The sequence below is a fragment of the Venturia canescens genome, chromosome 5 (genome assembly GCF_019457755.1).
Source record: "Venturia canescens isolate UGA chromosome 5, ASM1945775v1, whole genome shotgun sequence".
Lineage (NCBI taxonomy): Eukaryota > Metazoa > Arthropoda > Insecta > Hymenoptera > Ichneumonidae > Venturia > Venturia canescens.
In genome coordinates, this window is record NC_057425.1 from 13036134 (window position 1) to 13063026 (window position 26893).

The 26893-nt window shown below is 41.8% G+C and overlaps 1 protein-coding gene and 1 long non-coding RNA gene across 9 annotated transcripts in view; one reads left to right on the top strand and one right to left on the bottom strand.

The window, feature by feature from the left end:
* The window catches only part of raskol (Ras GTPase-activating protein raskol), a 185592-nt gene that overhangs the window by 34347 nt on the left and 124352 nt on the right, over window positions 1–26893 (top strand). For 2 of the 5 annotated variants that reach the window (XM_043420547.1, XM_043420548.1), the window contains exons 5-6: window positions 9631–9768; window positions 15666–15734. The exons of 2 other annotated variants lie outside the window; for them this stretch is intronic. In XM_043420547.1, coding sequence (XP_043276482.1) covers window positions 9631–9768; window positions 15666–15734 — 207 coding nt within the window. Of the gene's footprint in view, window positions 1–3146; window positions 3256–9630; window positions 9769–15665; window positions 15735–26893 lie in introns of those variants that run through there. One more of the 5 variants, XM_043420552.1, reaches the window with a different exon arrangement.
* On the bottom strand, window positions 803–3969 carry LOC122411610 (uncharacterized). 4 transcript variants are annotated; one of them, XR_006261183.1, is made up of 3 exons: window positions 3708–3957; window positions 2619–3456; window positions 803–1764 (listed from the first exon to the last, which is right to left on the bottom strand). It is a non-coding gene; the product is annotated as an uncharacterized lncRNA (long non-coding RNA). The 4 variants fall into 4 exon arrangements; XR_006261181.1 differs by lacking the exon at window positions 803–1764 and having other exon boundaries at window positions 2479–2915; window positions 3031–3456; XR_006261184.1 differs by lacking the exon at window positions 803–1764 and having other exon boundaries at window positions 2479–3456; window positions 3863–3969.

The following is a 26893-nucleotide window of genomic DNA, read 5'->3' on the forward strand; positions in this document are numbered from 1 at the left end:
CGCGGTCCGTAAAAGACGACACATCGACGAAGGATGTGACGCAATCTGACGAGGATAAAAAATAACCGTTGTATAGGTGCGATGAAGTTTGTTGGATTTCAATTATATCGATGCACAAAAAACGCTTTCGTCGAATTGAAACTTCGAACAGTAACTGTCATCCACCAAAGCGATCGATTCTCGATCAACAATTTTATTTGAATCGAGTTTTTTCAAGAGATTCTTCCTCCCTTCTCGAGAAAAAAAAATAGAATTTCCTATTCGAAAGTTCTGACCGTGCAAAACTCATTTTCTCCAGCATCCGGCCACGCCTCGAGTTTCATCACTGTGATTGATTCACGAGGAAAGGATCCATTTTTCTCGCAGTAAAAGTCGGGAATGGGACAGGAATGTTTACAGTAAAAACGAGGTCAGAAATCTAGCTTGACACACAAATGTGACCTCGTTACTTCGATAATTCTATTCCATTCGTAAGTCGAATGAAGAAGAGTAATTAAATCGAATCAAACGTGAATTTAAGTTGATCGTTCCTCAAAATTGCAGATTCGAGCCTTCATTTAATCCCGCTGACATATTTTTTTCCTAATTAGAATGAAATTCCATTTAAAAACGTTCGAACTCGAGATGGATTTTCTCACATCCTGTTCTGACGCACAAAGCCGCGTGTGAAATTTCGAGTCCCGACTTTACGTAATCGCCAATGACGCTATCATCGGATTCTTCCTCAGCGATTCGTGTACAACAAAAGATCACGTTGACAAGTGTGTGTACATGTGAGCAGCACTTATTAGACTGTCTCGCGAGCTTTCGTCATCGATTCCGATTAGACAATGCGGCAGTTTGATAGAATCAACGCGTTGGAATTATAATCGACGAGCGCAGACACTGCGCGACTCTGAATACGATAAACACGCGTACGAAATGAGATTGGAAGAAAAAGCGATTCGAGCTATTTTTTCCTTCGGAAACGCCACCGAACGACCTCGACGCTGTAATTATTTTCTCTGCTGCTGATTCCACAAACGATTATACGTAAATCTTCTTGTATACGTTTAATACCCGAGTTTGCAGTTCTATTTTTATACATTTTCGTTGAATATCATGCAACATTCGTTCTTGCATCATTCCTGCAGCATCGCGCTCACAAATTCTCTTGGTAATTTGCATATTTCGAGGTTTTTAAAACGCGCGACAATCGAAAGGTGTTTCGCTGGGTAAATTCAACGCGTTGAGAAATCAAAATGGCGAACATCTCCGAGGGGAATTCAAGTGTGGAAAAACACACAGCCAGTCTAAAGAATTTGGATATATTTTCTGACATTGTAAACGTCGAAGTTCAGTGTCAGAACGTTATTGAGAATCGACCGGTGACGGAAACTCTGAAAAGCGAAGCTCGTATTCGATCCCCGTTTCGTTTGCGCTCGTCACTTGAATGGGGAAAAATAAAAGAAACAAGCAGCTCATTCTTATCTCAACAGACGACCGCATCCTCGATATTTCACGCGAGCCATTCGAGGACGTAGTACGCGATGACGTTTTTAGCTTCATTGTGACAGTTTTTCGTTCAGTCTGAGCCTCCGCTTCGTTCTTATAACTTCGCGCCAAGTGCCGATATTGGGTTCGTGCGAATTAGTGATTGGTCTTGAAATATTCGGAATTGTCACTGAGCTCGTTGCGCCGGCGACAAAGAACGCTTTGAATTCTGCGCAGAACCAGCGTTCTCCAGCGTTCAAAAAATGGGAAAAATCTTTCTGTCCGATCCCTCTGTAAAAAGATAATTGATTCGACGTTCGATTCAAAATTCACAGAGTCGGAAAAAATAGAGAGTGCTTGGAAGAAGCTGAGAAAAATCTCGATGTTCCAGTATAAGAAAAATAAAATCCAACGTCGATGTACTTCGGAAAGTGTCGAGCATCGCGTCACGTCGAGTATATTGTGATATCGTATTAAAAAAGGAAAAGAGAATGAAAAAAGAGTGATTTTTCCGCGCTCGTCGTTCCGGATACGCGATAAAGCGTTCTCTCTCTCTCTCTTTCTTTTTTCGTTGCCAGCGTTGTCGTTGATGGTGCCATATGAGACGGCGACGATGACGACGTCGCCGACGTCGACGGCAACGAAAGATCGTTCAGCAAGAGTACAGTGAAATAAAGGCCAGAATGAAACGAGTGCTTTGACGTTCAGGAGGCTCGATTCCCGAACTCTCGGCTCTTTTAGCAACGCGTGAAAAAACAAACGAAATGAATTTGGAATTTAAAAGTCGTTTCCATCAGCGTGTGTAACTGATTCTTGATTGCGTGACGACGAGTGATAAGATGAATTTCCGTGATCTTTCAAACCCGCTCGGTGGCGAGCGATCGCCTTGAAAAAATAGGAAAATAGAAAAAGCCCGAGATGGAGAACGCTTCCAGTTTGACGAGAAACTCCCGACCGTTATTATTAATATCATTTGTATGTGAGACGTGCTGAGTGCGACGCAGCAAACGATCCGTTACGAGAAATCAAACTCGTCGCAAGTTTATTCTCTTCACTTCTCCCATCTCGAAACGCGGACCATTTTTGTTTAAACTGTTTTATTTTTAATTTTTCATATTCAAGATCTCGAGTGAAAATACATTTACCGGTTTAATAACAGAGTCCTCGTACCGGAAGCATTACAGATGTTCCGTAAGTGCAGCTCGTGTGATCGACGTTCCTGTGAGCGCTTGACGTGCCTCTATCGCGAAAGTGTGTAAAACGACGAGTATATACTGTGTGCAAATGAAGCGATATAAGGAAAACACGATTTCTCGTCTCGTATCGCCTTAATCGCGAGAACTCTTTTTCCTCTCCTTTAAGGACTTGGATCCGGTTCGCTTTGGTCCGCAATTATGCGTCGATCCGTAGCACATTCTTCGCAACTCTCACTTACCAAAAACCTTAAAAATGTTTTGATATTAGAAAAAAGTTTTTAAACCCTTTGAAGAAACAGGCTCGATCAGCGGGTTTGAGTTATGCCGAAATGAGAATTTCGAAGAGAAAAGTGTTACGAACCCCAAACAATTGAGCTCGATCATCAGCCTCCTTAAAATTTTTGGAACAAACTCGCCGTCATACCAAAGTGCACTATTGAAATCCAACGACAGTGCCTCGAAGCAACAGAAACAAAAATGTCGACTCGCAGAAAAATGTGGAGCTCCATAATAAGGCGGAAGAATAAAAAAAATGATTGTGAATACAACGTTGACGAGGACGCGACGAGTAGTGACAGTAGCGTTTGTGAGTAATCGCTCCAGCCTCAGAGTTTGCTTGTACGGCTTTTAACGCAACGCACGAACGCTTTCATCGTGATAGATTAACTGTAAAGTTTTTCAAACGATTTTCGTCATCAGACCAATTCGTTCGATCAAATCCTGTCGATCATTCTTCCAAGGCCAGTTGTTGAGTAGCAGAATCCACAAAATTTTAACCTCTCTAAAACTAGCAGAGTACAGTCCCAAAAATGAATTTACTGTACACCAAAGTGAAGTGCTTTTTATGTTCTAATAATTCGCTACGCAATTCAAATTTTAGTCCCATTTTATTCGGAAAATTGAAATTGCTCGAATTATCATGGGTTATTTTTGCGATATCCGTAAATGTATTGTCGCATTGTTAATGCGCGTTGTTAGTCGCACTTAATTTTGCTATATAGTAAATTCATTTTTGGAACTGTGCTCTGCCAGTTTTACCGAGTTAATGTTGTGCCAGAGAAATTATTTTTACGCGTACTTTTGAAATAGGATTTCGGAGATTTTTGTTCACGAAAATTCGGTTTAAGCGATTTGATGAAGAAAAATTCACTTCCAAATTTTCAGCAGCGGTGCAAAAATTTATATTCCATTACCGCGAGTAGCTGGTGATTAAACCCACGAAGCATCGAGCCTCGTAATTAGTAATGACCGCGTAACACTACCAGCACGGTTGCATTCTACTGACGAATATACTCTCCGCACTGGATCCCATAAATCTGCGACGCGCCCATTATATACGTTCTGACAAAAGTTCATTTTTTCTGACGACGCTAATGCGCCGAAGAAACGTTGGATGCTCTCGCTGCTCCATAATTAACTGTCACGTTCGAGGGCAATTATTTAATCAGCAGTATATAAGCGGATATGAATTCCATTCTCGGTACGAAATTATTTGAAGAAAAGAAAAAAGAATGGGACGGAGCAATAACATTGGCAATTATTAGCACCGTTCAGTTGACCATTTACTCCGCTAATTAAACTGCAAACAATGTACGCACGGACCGCAGGAGCAGCAGACCCCTCGCCGGTTATTCTACTCGCGATAAGTCAGCTGCCAAAGGTCCAGAACTCGTTCTACTCCGCGATCCTCATTCGTTCGACCTTGTGGAAAATTGCATTAAGCATTAAAAGCTGCGAATTTGAGTGCTCTTTCGCGAACTTTTGAGTCAAGTGCCACATTATTGCGGTTAATTGATGCCGGGCATACCGACGACGACTGCATCGGGGTCAGGTTTCGTAATATTCTATCTGACAATAAGAACGACCACGTGACGCGATAAAATGGCTCGGGAGGTACGAGACCAGAAGGATCGTAGTGCTCGCGCACTCTTCTATATATACAAAAGCAGCCCACGAATATCTTTTTGTACTCGTTCCTTTTTCACTTTTGTTTCCTTCTCCTCCTGCTCCACCTCCCCCGCTCTCGTCATCATCTCCTTTTCGCCTAGCGTGTAACACAAGAGCACAATGCTCGGCGGATTGGCACACACAGTGAGTGTGTGTAACCCGATATCGCGATACCGTGCTTCGGTTACTCGGAAATTGTATGGTAAACTTGCTCGATTGCGATTCAACCTCCGCTTTAAAGCTAATACTTGTACAAACTGCTCACTACTCTCAGGAGACCCGACGAAGAGCATCTTCTGCTTCCTCGATCTGGGCGGGTTCGCATTTTTTAATCATTATTGTTGTTCGAATCTCTCATGCTCGAGCAGGGAGATTCCGAACTCAACGATCATTCCGGATGCTGTTTGGGACTTTATCTTTGTAACAAAATCATTAATTTATCGATACTTCGAAACGAACATTTTTAAGGGTCGATCGCTCCTTAATGCGTGCTGTTGTAATATAATACGAATATTCATTTATGTTTCTTGAGTTTTTCATTATTTCGAAGTCCATTCAAGCTAAAAATGTTATGACGAGACAGGATTCTCCGCACGAATTTACGAGCGTCGTTAAGTATTTTTCATTGTGTGCGCGTCGATTGATCGCTTCGCTTTAATTTATTTGGACAAACGGAGGCCTCAATAGACTCCATTTAATTTCGTGTAATAGACGTCGTTCTTGTCCGCTGCTATGGCATGCAATAAATATTCGGATAATTACGTGCCTAACGAGATGCGTTTATTCAGATTTACGATTGCCTTACAACCTCTTCTCTTTTATTCCCCGTACTTTTTCTTTGTCTTTCAACATTTCGTTTCATTTCGCTTTACACTCTTTTCGCCCTCCCTCTCTCCCTTACGCTCCAGCGTATTCGAACGTATTTCGTTGAGTATATCGATAACGAGCGATACTTATCCCGGCACGAGTTACGGCGAGGAATCGAGCTCGCGTCAGCTGGTCGATGCATGCTCTGGTTTTAGATTCCATTTGGCCAGTCTCCGCTTTATTACCCACCGAACTGACCAAGCAGAATAGTTTTTATTATGTTGGACCTCTCGGATAACGCACGAAGGATGTGAAAGAAAAATTACGGATTTAAATGACGTCGAACATTTGAATTAATCGACGCGCAGTCGCGGTTAATCTATCGATGGGATTTTCCCGATGCCGCGTCTCCACAGGCAATATGATTCGGTTTTGAATGTCCCGAGCGCGCAAAACGTCTCGTGAATTCGCGTATGTCTACGAGGTATGAGAAAAAAAGTACTGAAATGTTTATTTTTCCTCCTCGTAGTTCAACTTTAATTTGTTCTTTTCTCCGAGCTCTACGAGCTTTTGACATCTGTTTGCCGTGACAAAATCCCATCCACTCGAGACCCGAAAGCCCACGGAATGTTTTGTTGAAAGCAAAATGCCGTTGTCGGGGGGGAACGAGAAAAAAAACGAATTTCGAGCATTCCACGTTCTTTAAAAAAACACATAACCCGAGAGGAGGAACCAGACAGCAGCGTCAAGAGCTTGCGAATTTTTGCATGACAAGCGACCTCTTGCTCTCTTTAGCATCAGAAATCTCCGGCAGGACCTTCCCGGCTTCCCTTTTGTCACGACCTAACAGTTATTTTTGCACTGACGCGCCGATCACTTTGAAAGTTTTTCTTTACGCGGTCCTCAACTTCGAAAAAATGTGGCAGGATGATTGATTATTTTTCGGAAATTTTATTTGTTAGCAGCTCCAATGTTTTCGCACTCGGTAATCATAATTATTTAAAAAACCAAAATTATTCAGGAAAATTCGAATATTCATCGCTTTATTAACTCGTCAATAAAATTTCTAACATTTCATGCCATTTTTGGCTCGCTCATCAATGATTCAAAACTTTGAAAAGCCGCTTACGAACTCAACCAATTTTTGTCGCTCCCTCTTTCATCTTTTTCGTTGAAAACTCAAGTATGGAACTCGGCACTCGATATTTTAGAAAATGTTGCAAATTGTAGTTATTTTCAGACTTGAATAATCACTTTTTGAACCCAAAGACTGCGCGGCGCTCGACCGTTTTTCAGTTATTTATTCGATTATACGCGTGGATATATTGTTGCATGATTATATATTGACAGACAAACCAGAATATTACATACGGACAATCATTATCGGTCGTGCCTTAAGACAGTCTCGTTATTCCTCCCACGCGACTATTGAGGTACATGAGTCACGGTCTGCTCGCCTCATACGGCTCTTCCGAACATCGCGGTACAGCGACCCTACGCTGTTACGAACCGTAGTCTCGTGCTCTTTAATTTCACATTGGAAACACATCTCTCCTTCGGCTGTATCGTACTCGGAGCATGCGAGCATATTAAATTATTTTTCAAAAGCATTGTTCGGGTATTCTGTTGTTGTCGGATCGAACGCTCACTTCACAAAATCATTGATCATCGATCGAAATTTATTCTTTCGACATTTTTCATGGATTATATTTTCTCGTTATTTATTTCGCGCGTGTAGGCTCGTGACTCGGATATTGAGAATGCAAAGTATGGAGACATTTAATGAAAAAATCGTTTTTACGAATTGTCAGGGTTTATTCGAACAGTTTCGAAATATTTTTCGCAGAATTCGCACTTTCGCGCTAAATTAGTGATAAAATTCGTTGCTGTGAGGAATTATGAGTAATGCACCGAGTGGAAATCGATGAGGTTGAAACAAACGAATTATAATCGGGAATCCTCTTTTTTCCCTTCGAGAATAAACGATCCTTGTTTGCCCAAGACTTCGTACTCCAAGTACTAACTGTACTCGAGTAACGTATGCAAAAAAACGGACAATAAACCGCGTATGTGTGTGCGTGCGTGTGTCAGTTTCCGGTTACTCGGGATCTCCTCTTTCACTTGTTTTTGTCGCAATGCAAGAGTCGTGACGAAAGTTAGAACAAGAATCGTTCGTCCCGGTAGGCGAATCGGAGTGGGTGGCGTCGAACAGTGGGAAGATCTAACTTCACAAGTTGTAAAACGTATTTACAGAGTAGAAAAGAAAATCTTTTTTAACTTTGCTTGGAGAAAATTAGTCGGAAAATATTGAATTCGTTTGCCGCGACTATACTCTATGTTGATTAATTTAAAGTCTAAATTAGAAATAAAATTTACATTGAGAATATTTTTATCATAAGAATGTAATAAAATGCTTTAAAAATATCATGAAAGATAAAATTTATACTTCAACTTGTCTAGAATGATTGAGTCCGACATTTTAAATACACATGACCTAGGAAACATTTTTATTGTGCGAAAGAAAGTTTATATCGGTGCCGAGAAAAGGGAATGGTCAATTTATTTAAAAAAAAGCGAAGCTACTAGACGGATATGGAAGCACGTGAGTCAGTCTCAAAAATAAATTTGATGAAATTCTCGCGATGTTCAATCAGCTGTTACCAGCAGTCCAACGTAATGACTGACATCCGCTTTCGACACGTCAAAAACTAAAGTTTTTTCACGTTTTCTTCCTTAAGGAGTTTTGGTACAGGCGATACAATGTTGCCATGCTAATCCATGCTAAAAAAATTAAAAAATTCAAAAAGTTCAGAATTTTATAAAATTTGGGTGAACATATTCTTTAGTGCCAAATTTGACGACACAAATTTTTTAAGATTTTTCTTCTTCTACACAGTTATCCAGTAATTGATCACTAAAGTTCACGTGTATAAGCATAGCGTTTCTATATTCCGGGCATAAGAAATCTGCTTTAATGCGTAATTACTCGATAACTAAGTAGAAGAAAATTTTGAAAAAATTTGCGTTTTCGCACTTGATGTTGAAGAACATTATCAACAAATTTGATCAATTTCTTAATATTTAGGCTTCTGTACCGAAACTCCTTAAAAGCCCCGTAAGGTAATGTTTTTTTCAGAGATACGGAATCCGTGCTGATAAATTTTCTTCACGATATAAACTTTTTCGAAGCTCGAACACCGTACAATTTTTCACAATTAATATCATTGTGAGCTCTCCCATAGGGTAACGTGTTAAAAACTCAAAATTGTAGATGGAATAATTCCAAATTAAACCTTGAACTATCCGCAAAAAAGTGGGCCTATTTTGCGAAGCTTCCGATGAGTTAGGCATCGCAGATCACCGTTTCGCAAACTCCTCAAATTAATCGTTATTAATAGATCGCCGCGTTGCGAGTATTCATCACTGTCATTAAATATTTGCCAAATCTCAATTACCGACTGACAATCACTTATAATAATTACTAATTACATAATCGTATATCTCCGACGAGAATTCGGCTTGGACGGGGTTGCAGACAGAGACGAATGAATGAACGCCCACGCGCCTCCGGTGCACTTTTCCTGCGTCTTCTTCGATTGCCCGCAATGCTGTTTATTGCTGTTGCACTCGTCGTTCTATATATACGCAAACGCTGCGGCTCAGTGACGCACGTCCGTAATTCTTCCGCTGCGTAGCCAACTTGATACCGGTGAAAAAGGAACGACAACGACAAGGGTTAGGCGCGATAAGGGAATCTTTTCGCTTTATTCATTTCCGGTGTTCCGTTCAACGGAGGTGAGATAAAAGAATTTAGCGCTCATTTTTCCGATTGAGAATCGGGAGGTTTGCTTAATAACAAGAAGCTCGTCCAATCGTCTCGACCGCGTTTTCTTTCGAGTACTTTTCCGGGCACCGAAACATCTGCATTCATTCGTATCTTAAGCTCTCGCCTTTAAGCACTGTTATGATCGTTGAAAAATTTGCTGGTGATTTGAGAGAGCTTGAGCCAACGCACTCGATTTCATGCGAATCTTTGATTAACCGCACACCTCGATAAGCTTTCGTCACAAACTCCATCGGCAGTCTGAGCTTTTTATTGCTTCGCGAGCATCTTGCCACGCAAATTTCCTTGTGCAAGGAAATCTGAATGAAGATTTTTTGGTACAAATATCTGTGCAAGGAAAAATCAAATGTCTTTCGCCAACAGCCCCGTTATTAAGGAAAGGAACAACTTTGCCTAAGAGAAGTGGATCGTCGTCTCAGCAAGGCTACAGACGCACCATGGATCACCAACAGTTGACATGCTTGCGCGAGACCGACGCTAATTTCCTTCGAGTTCAGCAGAGTAAGTTTTATACACGCCCCTCGTGAATTTTTTAGTTTTTTTCCCGCTGACGCGAGGAGAAAAGAAAAACGATTGGAACAACACGGTCGAACACACACGCGAGCCGAGATCGAGGGATCATGCTGCACAGTTTTATTGCGTCGAGCTTCAGCTACTTTGTTTGTAGAAAAAAGAGCGATGCGCGGACGCTTTAGAATCGGCAAAAAAACGACGTTTATTAGTGTTGACGTTTCACAATTAAAAAGCATCTCAAAGAGCCCGCCAAATAAAATCTTAAGGGGAGATAGAACCGAAAGCTTTTCGCTTTGTTTCGAAAAATCTTTGCTTCGTTTAATGATCGTACTTTGAATGATTTACAACCAATCATTATTTACTCGGATTTATCAAAATTTCTATCCTTGATCTTCCTCCGCATCTGCAAGCTTCGTATTATTAGTTTATCCGACGTAACACACATAGACACGCGAGGGAAACGATTTTCCAATGTTTATGCGAGCAAGATGAAGATATCTTCTCCCGCAGGGTCCTTGGATCTCTGCCAAAAACGATGTTTTTATACATTCTTCGTATCCACGAATTCTCTTCTTTACTCTTTCTTCCTATTTGGGTTGCGCAGTGCGTAGATATCGCACAAACCGCGCGCACTCCAAGTCGCAGGTTCTTTCGTGAGGAAAAAAGTTCATGATATTACGACGAAAGTGGTGCATTTCTCCTTCCCGATCCACGATTCAGCGTATCTTTCGCGATTTATGATTCGGAGCTTCGGGGCAAGCACGTGAATTTTATTGGTTCTCGTTTGGGGTTTTATGGATAGTCAATGTTCCAAGAAACGTCCCGGGTTACGGGGACTACCTCAATGTAGATGTTTGTGTCACCGAATATTTCTTTCGAACATCGCTTCTTATTCTTCCAGACTTTCGAAGCGGTTCGCGACTCCCTTCGATATTTATTGATCGGATTCCATTATGAATCATTCCCCAAGTTTATACTTTTCGGAATACGAAGAATTTTGATATTTAATTAAGCTAGTTCATGCACGAAACGGTTTTCTTAAAGAAAAAGTCTTGAAATTTAACAGAGTTTAAATAATCGACTCGATCGTACTTCAAATTTTGAAGGGTTCGTCTTATCGATTATTGAGACAAACGTGCTTATTAAATATCCAGAAAAATACACAGACTGTGCGTAAAAAATCGTTTATCTTTCCAAAACGAATGAACGCTTCTTACGAAGTTTATGAAAAAGCACACAATAACAATGAAGTATATTATGAAGGTCTGGGAAAAATTCGAGACGGTTGTCTTATTAGTAATGAAGATATATTATGTTGAAGATTTAACGAAATTGGTAAAATGAGGACTCGTAATCTCTGACATTTGTTTATTTGGGCATTTTGTTTCTCCTTGGCTTGGCCCATTCTTGTCATAGTTTTTTACCTTTTTATTAATTCTTTCTTCTTGATCCATTTCCCTTTGCGTTCTCTAATACGATTTTTGAAATAAAAAATCTATAGTATTTTGGCCAGGGACGGATGAACTTTCGGGTTCGGTGAGTGATGGATTCCCGATTAATGAATATGGCTTGTAATTTCATTCGCCAAAAGATAAGTGTTGAAAAAATGTATTTACAGTCTCGAATTAACTAACTCTGACATTAATTTAAAGTGATCATATCTTTAATTAGAAAGGGAAAATCGACCCGATTTGGACACCCATAGAATACGATCCTTTGGGCATGATTTACCTTCACAAATAGCGGACAATACTTTCGGTATTTCGCATAATTAAAATCGTGGTTCGGCACACTTAAAGGTATCAAAAAAGCTCGAAAGCGTATCCGAAGAGTCTCGTTTCGATATTTCGAAAAATTACGCGAGCCTCGAGACACCTGTGATGTAACTCTCCCCAATAAAACATATGAAATTTGCATTTTTCTATCTTGATGAAACGAAAGTTTCTTTTGTTGCTCTCTTTTATTTATTAGCTCTTTGATGTATTCGAGATTGATGAGCTTGCGTAATTCGGTACGAGTAAATAAGTTGAAGAGCGAATACTTTTAAAAGTCTTTCGAGCGAAAAAAGTTTCGTGATTTTCGCAACATTGCAAAATAAAAGGTGCGCGTTCGTTGCATAGTCTCGGCTCGGCGGGGGGTGTGCGAGAAGTTTGCTAATCGGTTAAAAAGTTACGCTCGTGCAAAGGTGAGTAACCCCGATTCGTGTGTGTCTGCATGTACGAGTTTATTTACGCAGCGAGAGAATCCCGCAGCGATAATTAAGCTCGCTATTAGGTAATTCGTTCGCGCTAGTGAAGCTAGAGAAGCGAGTTTGTGAGCGTACGAAGCGCTTCTGCGAGCTGCAAACGGTCGAAAAATGAGGAAAGCTCCGGCGTGTATCGAGGCGCCCAATCGACTTTGTTAAACTTTTGAGGAATCTTTTATTACAGCTCACGAGAACGACAAAAGTTTTGCTTTGCACTAGAGAAAGATGAATTCTCTTTCTCTGCTCTCGTACTCTCGTAGTATCTGTGAAGAATTCATGCAGCGCATCGCGAGCTATAGGGACGTCGCGCGAGAGTAACCGTTGTGTTGTTCCAACATGCACGCGCAGAGCCAACCGTCTTTACGATCTTGGCTTTCACAAGATTATGGAATCCGGAGAATACGAGCCTGCGAATCCCGTGAGAATTGTTGCAAACTTGGTACAAGCGTCTGAATCCGCACCGGTGTGATGAAACCGTGAATAAAATGGTCGAAAAGGCCTGCTGATGCCATCAGACGGGAATGAAAATTTTAATGACCCCTGCAAACGAATCTAAAATGATAATTGAACAAATTTATTTCTTTCTCATTTCTGACGTAAACAAGATTTTTCAGGGGTTTCGAACACTGCGCTTTCATCAGTCAATCAGGAAGCGCAATGTCCGTGAAAAATTTCTGAGCTATCGTATAGTTTCAAAGTAAAAACAAACGAAAAACGAAACAGTGAATTCTCAATCCTGGAGCAGAGAGAGCGTACGGTGAAAACTGTTATGAAGCAAAAGTTGAAAAAATTCACAACGACCGAATTTCCTGCTGTAATAAATCTACAAAACACGTTAAAAATTCATGAAAGTACTCGCGTGTAGCCCGAAGTTTTTTTGGTAATGAAAAACAGCAGCGCGCGCGCCGTGCGTCGATTCATCGTTTGTTCTCTCTCGTTCCTTCTCCCAAGCCCGTTTCTCCTCATGTTTTATTCCATTTGTCGTTCGTTTTTATCTTTTTCCTGACTCTTTTGTTTTCCGTCGAATCTCTCGGCAGAGAGGGCAGGGCTCAATTTCCGTTCTCTGCTCGCGAAACAACTGCAATGGCGAGAGAGCTCTTTTTGGTCGCGGATATAAACGCGGTGGAAAAATAGTCATTCCGAAACTCCCTCGCAACTTGTGCTCTTTCTCTCTCCCTCCTTCCTTTTCGCGTACGCGGACATCGACTATCCTGGCGATCATTTTCAACGGAGATAAACGTTTTTCTATACACGCGGTTCCGTGTCTGTGTGTACGGGCGCTTTAGGGGGATGCGCAGCTGCCGCACTGTCCTACTCCCTTTACTGGCCCCTTTCCACCTTCACTTTTGGTCGCGCTGTTTGTTCCGGGGCGTCGCATCGCGTTGCACGCCGCCCGAGCAACACCCAACGCTCCGCGACTCGTTATCGCTTTCACGAACAAACAAAAAAGAAAATGCCCCGAAATACTGCAAGTTTTTTGCCTACCTTTATCTGCCCGATGCTTAATCGATATGCACTCGAGGTTCGTCCCTCGCCCTGTCCAAATCCTCCGGACATATATTTTTCGAAAAACAGGACTTTTCGATCAAACGCTCACTCGTCAATACTTTTATCTCGATATAAAACAAAATCGCAGGTATTTTGAGCGTTGACAATTACCAAATAGTTTTGAGGCTTCATCAAAAGTTTGTGGAGCAATGAAAAATGATCGGCTTCCCCCTCGCCTCGATGTCGATTTCCCAGCATCATCAAATAATTCACATTCCCAATGAGTAGGTTCGAAAATCCATGAAAAATTCGCATATCCTTGCGGTAAAAACAAACAGCAATTATTCGCGAGCAGAGCGCGCACGGTAGTCGCCAAACTCTATTATGGAGCTATTACTGCTGATTGCCAGTCCGTTAGAAAGACGGGAAGCCTTCCATAAATGGATGCGGACATATCCTTAGCGCAGGCTACGGAATATTCCTCGTCGCAGAGTCAATGAAATATTTTTCCACCACAGAAAGCCTCTCAATGCGACGTTTGTTTTTCAGCTTTACACTCAACGATCGTCGTCATGATTTCAATAGCAGAATTTAAATGGATTCAAGCCCCGGAAATCCATGGCCAAACGTTGCTCGGACGGTCCGTCAAAGCTTTCGATTTTTGCTGCAACTTGTTTTTTGTTAGAATTGAAAAAATGTTCCGGTCCAAACGACAGAATTCCAGTTCTTTCGTCGTTGGTACCAAAACTCATGCGATTGCCCATTCGAATGCTTTCGTTCCCATGCTCGCTTCCTCTGCATCAATGATTCAACATGGAAAGGATTGTACATTATGGAATGACACGAAATATGTATAGAGAGGGTAGACCCGACTCGTTAACATTCTAGGCACGCGCAGCGACTGACTCGCATCGGTGCACGCAAACCTCAGGAGTAAGCACACAGACACACAAGTGTGAATACAGATAAGTTGGCGTGCTTAAATGCGTGTGCGAGGAGCGATAGGTGCGTAGAGTGCGCAGTAGGGCACGGGCGATTTTCCCGCGCGCAGTGCGAAAACGTAACGTCGATTTTAATTGCCATGCGCGATTTCTCGAGCCCCATAAACGAGAGATTCCCGCGTCTCACTCATTCTCGTAAAGCTCGTTGAGCCTATCAACCCGTTACATTTGTCGAATAATTCTCGTCATGCGTAATCGAAACGATTGTGACGAATTTGCGCCCGCAGTTACTCTCCGAGCGTTACGTACGGATCGCGATACGTGCTCGGAAACTTAAATCAGACTTCCTACTTTCGCGAACTTTGAAAGGTTTATCGAAATGGGAGAAATTCTATGTCGTAATGACGGTTTTTTCGGTCTATTTCGTCGGACAAACAATCTTCGGGGTTCGTTATCACACACCGCAATCCTGTTTTTTTTAATCTCAATAGAGTTACGAAGTTACGAAATGTCTTCGGAATCAATGACTCAAGGGGGGATCCCGCTTTGGAGAGTCAAAAAATCTATTGTTTTCGGGAATGTTTTTAAGATGGACGGAAATAACTCACGATAGCTTTTCGGTATAGTTTCAAGGACATCTCAAAAGAACAAAAACGTTTTTTTAATGTGAGAAATACTAATTTGCACATGGTTCAGGCTCAAAGCCTGATAGACGAAGTTTCTCAGCTGTGCACAATGTGGAGATCGTAATTCCAAATTTTTTTCCATTTTTATATATTTTTCTTCCATATGAACCTATAAAAACCCGAAAAAATTGCAAAGTTCTATATTTAGAACACGTTGAAGTGACATTCTTCTTCTTTAGAAGCGTTTTATCTTTCAAACTCGCTAAAAATATAGAATTTTTCAATTTTTTCAGATTTCTAGAGGTTCGTATGAAAGGGAAATGCACGAAAACAATGTTTTTGTTCTCTTAAAATATCCTTGAAACTGTACCGAAAAGTTCGCTATGGTGAGTTGTTTCCGTCTATCCAAAAAGATCTCTTAAAACAATCGATTTCTTTGACTTAAAGCAGGACCCCTCCTTAATCTTCACGAACTGCTTTTTTGATCAAGTTTTTTCATCAAATGCCTTGCCAATTTAATGAATAAATTTGATTATTTTTTATAGAAAAATGAGCTCATATTTTTCTTGTTTTTCCTTGTTACAGGTGAGTCCAAATCACTGTCTTTACCAAGAGGTTTTCCTCCAGCCTTGGAGAAACGTAATGACGACGAAGGTAAGGAGGATTCTCTGCGCATATGAACCACTGGCGTGTTCTGTACGTGAAGCCTATAAATATAATTCTCGCTGGTAGATATACACGTTGCAGACAATGAGGGAGAACAAAAGATACATATATGGCGAGCGAGTGCCTCGTGGAAGCTCTCGTCAATTACGAATGTATGATTGTTCCTTCACGCGAGAGTGGCAAACTCTCCCGATCCTATTCTGCCACGATTTTTCTGTGTTCTTACTTTTACGACTTTATTATACGCTTTGTCGATTCACAGCGTGTTCCATTTTCTTTGCTCTGGATTTTCTCCTCGACTGTCAATATCGTTTTCCTGCAATGGACTTTAAGATTTTGCGCTGCATGAGCATATTTCGATTGATTTTAGCAACAATTGGGGGAAAGATTCCCGAAAGAGAAGTGTACGAAGGATTTTTGCGTCGTTTTTTCATCTTAAATCTAAAATGCATTCCCTTTTTCAATACTTTCCCATACGTACCCCGGGAGCGGAACAAAGCAATTAAGTGAAACGTCACTGGAAGCGAATGGTCTGGAACAATACGCTGACAAAAACAAAACTGTCATGAAGAAATTTGATTTTGTTGTGGTCTACGAGTTGGAGTTACCCAGTGAAGTACGTCATGAGTCGCTTGCTGAGTAATTACGTGCAATTCGCTTCTCAAGCTTTTTTCCTTATTCCCTGTCGTTTTCGTCATTTTCGTTCGCTGTGCGTGTCTCCCTCCCTCTCTCTTTCCCTCCTTCATGGCCACTCTACTTTTTTGTTTTATCCGAGAAATAGCTCGGACGGAACCATCAGGCGCCAAAGCGCAGGGCGTGACACTCCGCGAATATACGTCACGCTTGCTAGGAATGCCGGAAACCTCAACGAGGCCTGCTCCCACACCCTTCAACTTTGCCGCCAACGAGCATACCATTTCCGGTATTTCTCCGGCTGCAAAACAGCTCGGAATGATTTGAGGTTCCATCATCCTATCGCGTGTACGGAAAATTATCATTCACAGTCACGTCAGTGGTATTCGAAGGTCAACCGCGTTTGACCTTCCAATCGAAAACGAGTTTCCCGCAAAGTTATGCAGTAATCACGAAACTGGGGGACCCGATCACACTGATTTTCCTAATTCAATTTCATCCTTAAACTAGTTTATGCACGAAACGATTTTCTTAAGAAAATCTTGGATTTCACACAGAGTTTCAATGGGTAGTCGACTGACACGCGCACATCAAATTTTAAAGGGTTCCTCTTATCGATTATTGAGACAAACGTGCTTAAATATGAAGAAAAATACACAGCGTTTTAAGGACTATGCGTAAAAAATAATTTATCTTTCCTTATAACGAATGAACGGTTCTTACAAAGTTTGTGAAAAAGTACACAACAACAATGAAATATATTTCTTACTAGTAATAAAAATATATTACGTTAAAGTTTCTCCTTGGTTTGGCCCATTCCTGTCATAGCCTTCTGTCTTTTGTTTGACACTTTTATCTTGATCCATTTCCCTTTGTGTTTTTCCTTCGCGCTCTCTAATGCGATTTTTGACATAAAAAAGTATAGTATTTTTGCCAGGGACGAATGAAATTTAAGGTTCAATCAGCAGCGATGGATCCCCGTTTAATGGCATTCGCCAAAGGATGAGTTGAAAAAATGTATTCACACTTTTGAATAAATAACTCTCACAAGTCCATTTACGTGCACTTTTTTGGTCGGTCCATCATATGCGAGGACGAATGTTCAGTTTAATTCCCAACAACAAAGAGACAAAGCGTCGAAACTCTTTTTCCAAATGGGTCCGAAGTGCTATGTACGCACTACTAATTATTCAAATTAACGCGCACTTTGTCTCACGCCCGTGCACTTGGTACGGGGCACTATCGGTTGCAAAAGGTTTAGGGACTCTGTCGCAGCTGGCTGTGACTCCGGACAATTCTCTGCAGCCTGCTCCCGTAATATGTATATACAGACACCACATGCCATGGGCATCGCTGCGTTCGCAGTTTTGTGCTCCGGTCACGCATGTGTATGCATGGGACACATACAACGCATGGAATATCTGGCATCGCTACCTACGTACCGGCATTTCCGGTCGTATATGCCGGACTCGCCACGCACGCGCTACGGACACGTAACGAATAATTTGTTTACTGTTACGTTGGTTTTTCTCAAATGCAAACACATGTGCTGGTTTTCGCTACTTTTACGCTGCGTTACTTGCTATTTTCAAGAATTTTTTTTGTACTTCAAACTTTCGTTGTTGAAACTTTTTGTACTTTCAATCATAGTTAAATCTCAGCTTTGAAGAACCAAGATTTTTATTTCGAAGCATCTACTCGTCTTTTGTGAATGGAAAATCCTGATCGCTCGCCCCAACAATGAATGGCGCCTCGGGGAAGTCGTCAATTCCCGTGTAAAAGTTTCTCTCGTCACAATAACAAACGGAGCAACGATTCAACAGTTGGGACTCTGCACTCGGGCCTCGGAGAAATGCAGGCTTGTCTAGAGAGTCGATTTTATTTAAATACAATCGTGAGAATCAACGAATCTTCAGTGACTAACACAAAACGCGTCTGCGAACTTCTCACCTGTGCGCTTGAAGCGTTTTTTTTGTAACTCGCTCGTGCCTGGGCGCGGGGCTCTCGTCAAGAGTCACTCGACGCTCAGAACGTTTACGGTTTATTTTTCGGTGGGCGCGGATATAAAAAAATGATGATGGCAATTGCGGAGGCTGCGGAATTGCGCGCAGGATTCATCGCCGAGACGATGAAACCTCGGCGAGGCTGGTTTATGTCTTTTGGGCGTAACTATCGTTACGAATAGTTCGGGTGATAAAATCGGTGAATGATAAAATACAAAGGAACAATCGGGGAATGCATTGTCTTAGGAAAGAGCGTCGGTTATTGCGCGAGCCTATTTGTGCTGGTTAATGTTCTAAATAATTTTCCCAAGTTTCTGAGAAAGTGTTTATCTCAATTGCGATCGTTATTCCGGCACAGGGGACTCGTAAAACCGCCAACATTTTTCCATAAAACTTGAGATTATTTAACACGCGTACAATTAGCCGAAGTATCTGGGCCACTGCTTTAGTTAATTACGCCTCAAATAAGGGAAAGTCGAGAGCGGACTTTGTTGTTTACAAATGTGCGGTTAAAGGCGAGCTCGAAAAAGGGCCGGTGCAGGTCGAAGGGTCTTTGGCGCGCGAGGCTTTGTCGACGTTTGTTCTCCCGATGAGAGCTTGACGACTGGAAAATCGCAACGATCGCTCATCGCTCGATAACCTTTCGATGTCCTTTCGTCATTTAATTATAAAATGTTTAACAACATTTTCCAAACTGCCCGGCACGAAGATAAAACTTCGGGAAGGCGTAAATTAGAGGAAGAGCTCACTGCGCGGATGAGGAAGTGATAATGAACGACGGAGGAAGCAAGAAAGGAAATACCGAAAGACTGTAACTCGAAGCAACTTTGCTTTGCAAAGAGGATATGCCGAGCCCTTTTGCGCGGCTCGTTAAGCTCGTCCCAGATTTCAGTCTTGTCAAAGTGCACTTCTCCGCCGTTTTTCCGCTTCCGTCCCCTTTCACTTTCACTCGTTTGTTGAGAATCTTTCGTGGCTTTTCGACCACCGTAGTCACTGAATTCAGCGCGTCTAAAATTTTCTGAGGAAACTATTTTCAACAATTTGGCTGTACCGTAAAGCTTTTTCTAACGAATTGGAGCGAACTGCTCTCGAAATGAATAGCGGCCTTGAAAACGTTGGGCTTTAAGCGCTTTTTCAATTAACTGTGAGTGTTTGCTCCCAATGTCACTTCCGCCAACGAAAAATTCATTATCGAAGACACCAATGGTCGCTGTGCCCTGGCAGAAACATTTGCACGCTTTCGTCGTAGCAGTGTTTACGAGTTTCTGGCAAGTTTTTGAATAATTGAACGAGTACCAGAGACACTCCGGAGAACTTGCTTGAACTCGTGTACCTCGCGCGAGTTTAAAGTCGTTATTTGAATTTACAATTCACTTAAAATTTCTGAACTTCGATCCGTGTTATCGCGAATGCGAGGAATTTGTCATGGCTCGCCGAAACAAAACGCTTCGCCGAAGAAATGTTCCACCGCGATGAAAAGCTTCGTTTACAATTGTTATGCCGGAAGTTATTTTTCGAGTTGGAACAAAAGATGCAAAGAAAACGAAATGGAGGTACCTGGTGTGAGACGCCGAAGAATCCCACGAATGCGCCTGTCCAACCTGTGTGCATATACGCAAAAGAGCGAACGCGGAAATTGGATTTTGGCAGAAAGCCTAAAAGTTTCGTGAAGCTGCAAGGCTGTCCCAGAAAACGGAAGTGAGAATTGCCTTCTCGCGGTACGCAACTCGTTCCGAGCTTCTTCGTCTTTTTTTATGCTCGTTAAAACAAGAGAAAAAGCAACAACTTTGATCGCGACGATCTTTAGCTTTTCGCGAACATTTATCAACCACGATATTCTCAGTCACGAGAATTCTCACATGAGCTCTTTCACATTCTCGCAGGAATCGAACACGATACGAACGTTGTTGCACTCTATTTGGACGCTGGACATGGCAATGAGCCAATATTACGAGCCAAACATTTTTACGATAAATTTTGTAGCCTGCATCTCAGTCAGTACGGTGTCACGAAATATATTTCGATTCAAAAATGCAATTTTTTAGCCTCAATCCATTGAATTTGGGGGAATGATATTTCGAGATATTCGTCAATTCCACTTTGTCAAAAGTGGAATTATATTCAGTCAAAAGTGGAACTTATTCAGTCAAAAGGTCCCAAAACTCAGGGAATTTGAAAAAATTGTAAAATCGTTGTTGGTTTCCATGGAAAAAACAAGTCGAGGATCGTAGGAATAAAAAGTAGTACGAAGGCGGCTCATTCGTTGATTCACTTGCGAGTGATAAATATTAATTTGTAATTAGCTCATGTGTCTATACCGGCAGATAAATTGAATTCCAGGCGAGGAATTATTGTTACGTAAACAACATGGTTGGCCTCCGCGTAAGCGCGTAGTTTCCTGGATGCTGCAACGGATTATACGAGGTTCTGCGCGTCCTTGTTTCGTGGATTCTATGAAGCCTCTGGAAGGCGACTCGATGGCTGACTGTGTTCCCATGTACCCTCGTATTATATAGATAAGTGACTTTTGGCTCGGCACTGTTAGCCGGGACGTTAATATAGGTCGTTGGCGAACGTAAACGGGGTGCCAGAGATACGACTTCGTTCTGTGGATACCCGAGGAACACGAGCAGTACGTGGATGTGATCGTGGTTTGCTCGAGTGGGGATTTTGGAAACTGGAAACGCGGTCAAATGCGTTATCTCGAAGGGGTATGGACGGTTTGTTTTCTCAGGTCGTACAATAGATAATTCGTTGGCGTATATTTGCCTCGCGATAACTCGCTTCGTGTCTTGTTTACCACATGAATTTCCAGATTATTGTTAGAATCGAGTATTTTCTCTCGTTTCCCGCCATTCGTTTTATCCTTCGCGCATTACCTTTTGGAATTTCCATCACGAAATCAGGCGAGCAACGCGGAACAAGATAATTTGTCGACGTTAAGGTAGATCGTGCCCGTAGGACCGTATTTTATGAGTGTCCAAATTGGGTCGATTTTCCCTTTCTAACTAAAGATATTGTCACCCTAAATTAAAGTTATTAATTTGAAATTGTAAATAAATTTTTTCAACTCATCTTTTGGCGAATGAAATTACGAGCCATTAACGATGTTTGGTACAAAAGTCTAAATAATTAGAAATTTATCAAATTTGGTCATAATGTTCTTCAACATCAAGTGCGAAAACACAATTTTTTTCAAAATTTTCTTCTGCTTAGTTATCGAGTAATTACGCATTAAAGCAGATTTCTTATGCCCGGAATGTATACAAACGCTTTATACACGTGAACTTTAGTGATAAATTACTCGATAACTATGTAGAAGAAAAATCTTAAAAAATTTGTATTATGAAATTTGACACTGGAGAATATGTTCACCAAATTTTATAAATTTCTGATCATTTTGAAATTTTTTATGTTTTTAATGACGCTGTAGTTTGCAACGTTGGAGTCCAACGAAATGATCGAAAAAAACTCTCCAATAATTCCAGTAATTCTCCTATTTTGTTCCCTGCCAAATTTGCGATTCGTAGTTTTTCAAGCTGCACCAACGATTCGTGAAATAAAAAATTGGTGAATTACAAACGTTTTTTTCGTTCATTTCGTTGGACTCCAACGTTGGAAACTTCAGCGTCGTTGTTTTTAGCATGGTTTAGCATGGCAACCAAATATCCTTAAATAATCGGGGATTCATCACACTGATTGAAATCAAAATTTCATTCGTTCCTCGCAAAAATACTATAGTTTTCATATAAACATCGCATTCGAAAGCGCAAAGGGAAATGGTTAATCAAAATTACAGGAATGGGCCAAGCCAAGGAGAAACAAAATGCAGAAATAAGCAAATGTGAGGTTATACGAGTGCTCATTACCAATTTCGTTCAATCTTTAACGTAATATATCTTTATTACTAGTAAGACATTGTATGCTCCATTTTTATGGTGTACGTTTTTCATTAACATCGTAAAAAGCGTTCATTCGTTACATGGAAAGATAAGCGACTCTTTAAGCATAGTCCCTATAATCCTGTGTATTTTTCTTCATATATTTAAGCACGTTTATCTCAATAACCGATAAGACGAACCCTTTAAAATTCGATATGCGCGTGAGTCTGTTTAAGTTTCAAGACTTTCTTAAGAAAATCGTTTCGTGCATGAACTACTTTAACGATTCGAGGGGCGAATATTCGAAACATCGAGAGCACGATGGCGAACGAAATATTATTTGGGTCATGGTAACATATGCGTCTATCCAGAATTACGAGGATCGCGCACTTTCGAAAATGGACCGCCCGAGCTGTCTCATCCGCATGTACCCCTGACCTTTGCCATTTATCCGCATCGGCGTTTCCCTCCGTGCGCCACCGTTCTCCCTTGCAACCATGCGCGCAATCGCTCAAAAGTATACGCTCTCCCCTAAATCCGCTCATGGGCGTTACAGTAGAAGCGGGAGAATCGCCAAGTTTCTCGAAAGAGTTTGTCACGGAACAAAAGTGTAGCTCGAAGCATGGCGACGTAACAAACAAACAAAAAAAGAATAAAAAGTAATGAAGAAAAAATATATTGATGAAAATGGAATAACGTCGTGAGAGCGTTCTCACGAAAGTTCCAAGCGCACTTTTATTACTTCCACGCGACTGTTGCCCTCGCTGCTCTTCTCCTGCACATCCTTTTGTTCATATTAATTATTCGCTCTCGTCTCGACGAAGCAGCGCTGCCAGACGAGCCTTAATTCCCTCGCGCGTAACTCTCTTGCATCTGGACCCGCGGCGCGCGCGGTTAGCCTGTGCGAAAAAAACGAAAAGAGCAACTCCGAGAGTAAAAGCCTCTCTCAATTGGCGGCACTAACGATGCGAATGCTGCGCTGAATTTCGAATGAAAAATTTATAAGCGAAGTTTCCATGATTCTGGAATTTTATTTTCGAGCGGAAAATAGACGAATGGAATTGAAATTCGTTTCATCGTCATCCGTCGGTCAATGCCCAATTCGTACAACGAAATTGCACTTTTGAAAACGAACAAACAATGATGAGAAATAAAAATTGTCGATTCAATAGCAATCGATGATATCGAAAAAGTTTCATCCAAAATTATTTTACTCGTTTAATATCATGTTTAGCCTCGTGTGTGGTGATCATTTATTGCATTGACATCTCGCAATGCCACATTTCTCATTCTTCCAATGACTTTTTAGTCTCAGTAAACGAAACGCGGGACTCCACTTCCTTCTGTACTCTGTCGAATGAAATTTTTATTTTTCTTTAAAACGTAGAAAAATCTGAGCACAGCTCTATGCCGCAACCTTCAAAATCCCACCTTGAACTTACCCGCATTATAAAATTATTGCCCCTCTGCACTCGCTCGATATGCACACTCGACAATCTTTCAATGCACGAGACTTCGTACGTCTATATATATATTAAAACTGCAGGCTGTTCGCGGCGATGCTTTTGAGCTACTGGGTTTTATGCTCCACTATCAACTACGCGTATATACATCGCTGCGCTTTCATAAGGCGGCGCGATATAACGCTATTAATAAAGGGAAAAAAATGGTGGTGTAAAATTTTTCTCTCTCGCATGTACCACAGCAGCTGTGCTAGCACATTTTTAAAGATGAGCGCCATTTTCGGAGATTGTGAACGAAAAACAATTCACTTTTCCTCGAGATATTCAGTACGCTTTCCTCCTTTCCTCTAACTCTCGCGTATGAGAATATGAGAAAAACTGCATTCAAGTTTTTCGTGGAAAATGTAAAAAGTTATATTGCTTATCGCAATAAATAGGTTGAAATGAAATTCAAAATGATCGCCTCGATCTTAAGACTCTGGGTGCGATGGAAATAAAAATGAGCAAAAATTTGAAAAGTGTGCGAAGCTTCGAGATAAAAAACCTGGAAGACTATAAGCGAGCGGCGGGAGTCTTGAAACTTTTCGTATCAATGTTTCCCCAGGAACAGGAAACACGTCTCCGCTTCACTTTTTTTTTTTGTTGTTTTCCCCTCTTCGCTCTTTCTCTTTTCCGGATTCCCGTCGTCGAACTATCAGAGAAGTTCGGCTCTTTCAGGAATTCGAACATATTTCGAATCGTCCCCGCTCTATTTGGTGCGCGTATCCGAAAAGTTTTTTGTAACTTCTCGTGAATCTTGCGTACATTTTAGCATGCGATGTTACGTCGGGAAGAGCGAGTGGAAAAGGTTGCGCTCCCGCCGCGAGCAATATTTGTCCTCGCTCGCATTGTTGGACTTGTTTTTCTTCATTTTTAAAAAATCCGTTAACGTAATTCCCGATGCCCGTTATCGTCGTCGAGGTGGCTTCGCGGGAGCCATTGACCGAGGAACTCTTTGCACACTTTTCTCGGCGCCGCAAAAAGCAAGAGAGGAAACCTTACTTGAACGAGTTACACGGAGACACGGAAGGCAGGAAATTATTCAGAGGATGGCGACGAAAAAAAAGAGGAACAAATGACAGCGCAGACGGCCGAGAGACCGAAGTCTTCTTCGCCTAAAGACAGTAAGTTGAGTGATTTTTTCCCAATCTTTCATTTTCCACGAGTGTTCGCTGAAATCTCCGAACATGCGAATGCGACGATGATTTTTCAATGATGGATCGCGCGATCGACTTTTATTTATTGAACGTCCGCGAGAACCGATTCGAGTTTTTCCCTCTCATTTCGCGGGAGGAAACGCGAGCAACGTTTGCCTCGCAAACTATGAAATTTCATCGCACCGCTCAGGCCCGGAGTCGCTCATTTGAGAATGTTTATACCCGTTGGAAGGCGGCGAGTGCATTCGCGAAATTTTCCTGTGCCCAGAGCAGCACCGTTGAAAAAGGATGAAAAGCTCGTCGGGATCGGCTCGTCGCGGTCGAGGCCCGGAGCGCTTGCGTGCGATGCACTTTCGTTTTATAACGTATTACGAATTGGTAAAACGCTGTTCCTGCTCCGAGCCGAAGACTCCTGTCGTGTTCGAGGTCGAAAATATACCGACGCACGCGGAACTTCGCCGAGAGCAATTGCTCGGTGGACTTTCACGTGTGGTGAAAAGCTGCTGAGGGCATATAAATTTAACTGGACGCAAGACGAACTCTTCGGGGCTCGTTCGATGTGATAACTCCATTGTACAGAGTCTCCCAAAAGCCGAGCCTCCGCTCGAGCGGTAAATCGCCAGGGAAAATTGCCTTCGGGGAAAGACTTTTGGTCCATCTCGCATGAATTCGTCTGTGTACGTTGTACGGCAAAGGAGAGCAGGCGAGAAACCCTGGGATGATCTCGTCTCGGTGCGGCGCGGAGCACATGCAGCTCTAAAAATACTTTGTTCCATAACCGTACGCCCGACGATGTCTATAGCACCGTCAGCGCCACCATAACGTTGCCTCTATACCGTGAGACTGAAAGTGAGGATGGAAACTCGTTCGCGTTCTCTCGAATGTCCTCCGCTCCGGACTCCCTTCGACGAAACATTTGGGACGAGAGGAGAGTGATAAAGTATCCAAGTTTTCGGGAACCGATGCGTCGTGACTCGAGCCCAATTTTCTCGGATAATTACATTTCGGAAAAGCTCTCGAATGGGATTTCATTGTTGGATTTTTAACCGATTATTTCCTATGTTTTTTCCTTTTATCATTTCGGGGCGTTCCCTGCTGCTTCAATCCGCTCTCATTTCATGATCCACACTCGTTTTTCCTCCGCATTCTTCATTTCGCGTTATTTCGCCAGTAACATCGGAGATAATTAGAGAATGCTTGCCGAACTAAAGCCATACGGGGAGGATCGTAAATATCGCACTGCGTTATATGCGCCCGTGTACATAAACGCTTCGGTAATAATGAAAATGAAACTCACACATTTGTCCCACGTGCAACACCGACGATACTCCGCTGCTGGGTTATGTTCGCGTGTATCGTTGGTTTATCAACGAAAGCATCGCTGTATCGAAGGGAGTACGAATTTATGTAGTGCCTCGATATGAACGGGGAGTCTCTCTCGTGTTATTCGCTTCGCAAATTCTCGAATCGCCGCGGCTTTCATATCTTTTTAATCCCTGGTATTTGTCCAACAGTTTTTCAACTCGCGCACACACAAATAACGCGAGTGTGACGAACGACGTCGGTGGAAAAGAGAAAATATCTGAGAGATGAAAAATAAACTCGTGTTTGTCCCGGACTTTTCCTCGATGACGCACCTCCTTTATCTCCGCGTGCGTGACGAATCTTTAAGGGCACAAAAGCTTCCCGCCGTATCTACGATCGCTGTTTATTTTTGTCTTTAGAATGAAATCTTATTGGAAAAGGGACACGAAATAAGCGGGAGTTTTTTGTGACACACAGACTCGAATTCTAGAAACATCGTAGGGGAAAAAAGTTTCAAAATTTTTCTAATAATCTTTCAATTATTTGTTCAACGGGTTAGAGGTCGTCGGAATTTTCATGGAAAACTTCGTTTTTTTGGCATCCTTCTGAAATAAGTGTCGAAAATGTTATCTGGAAATTTTTAATTAATCCAACAAATATTAATTG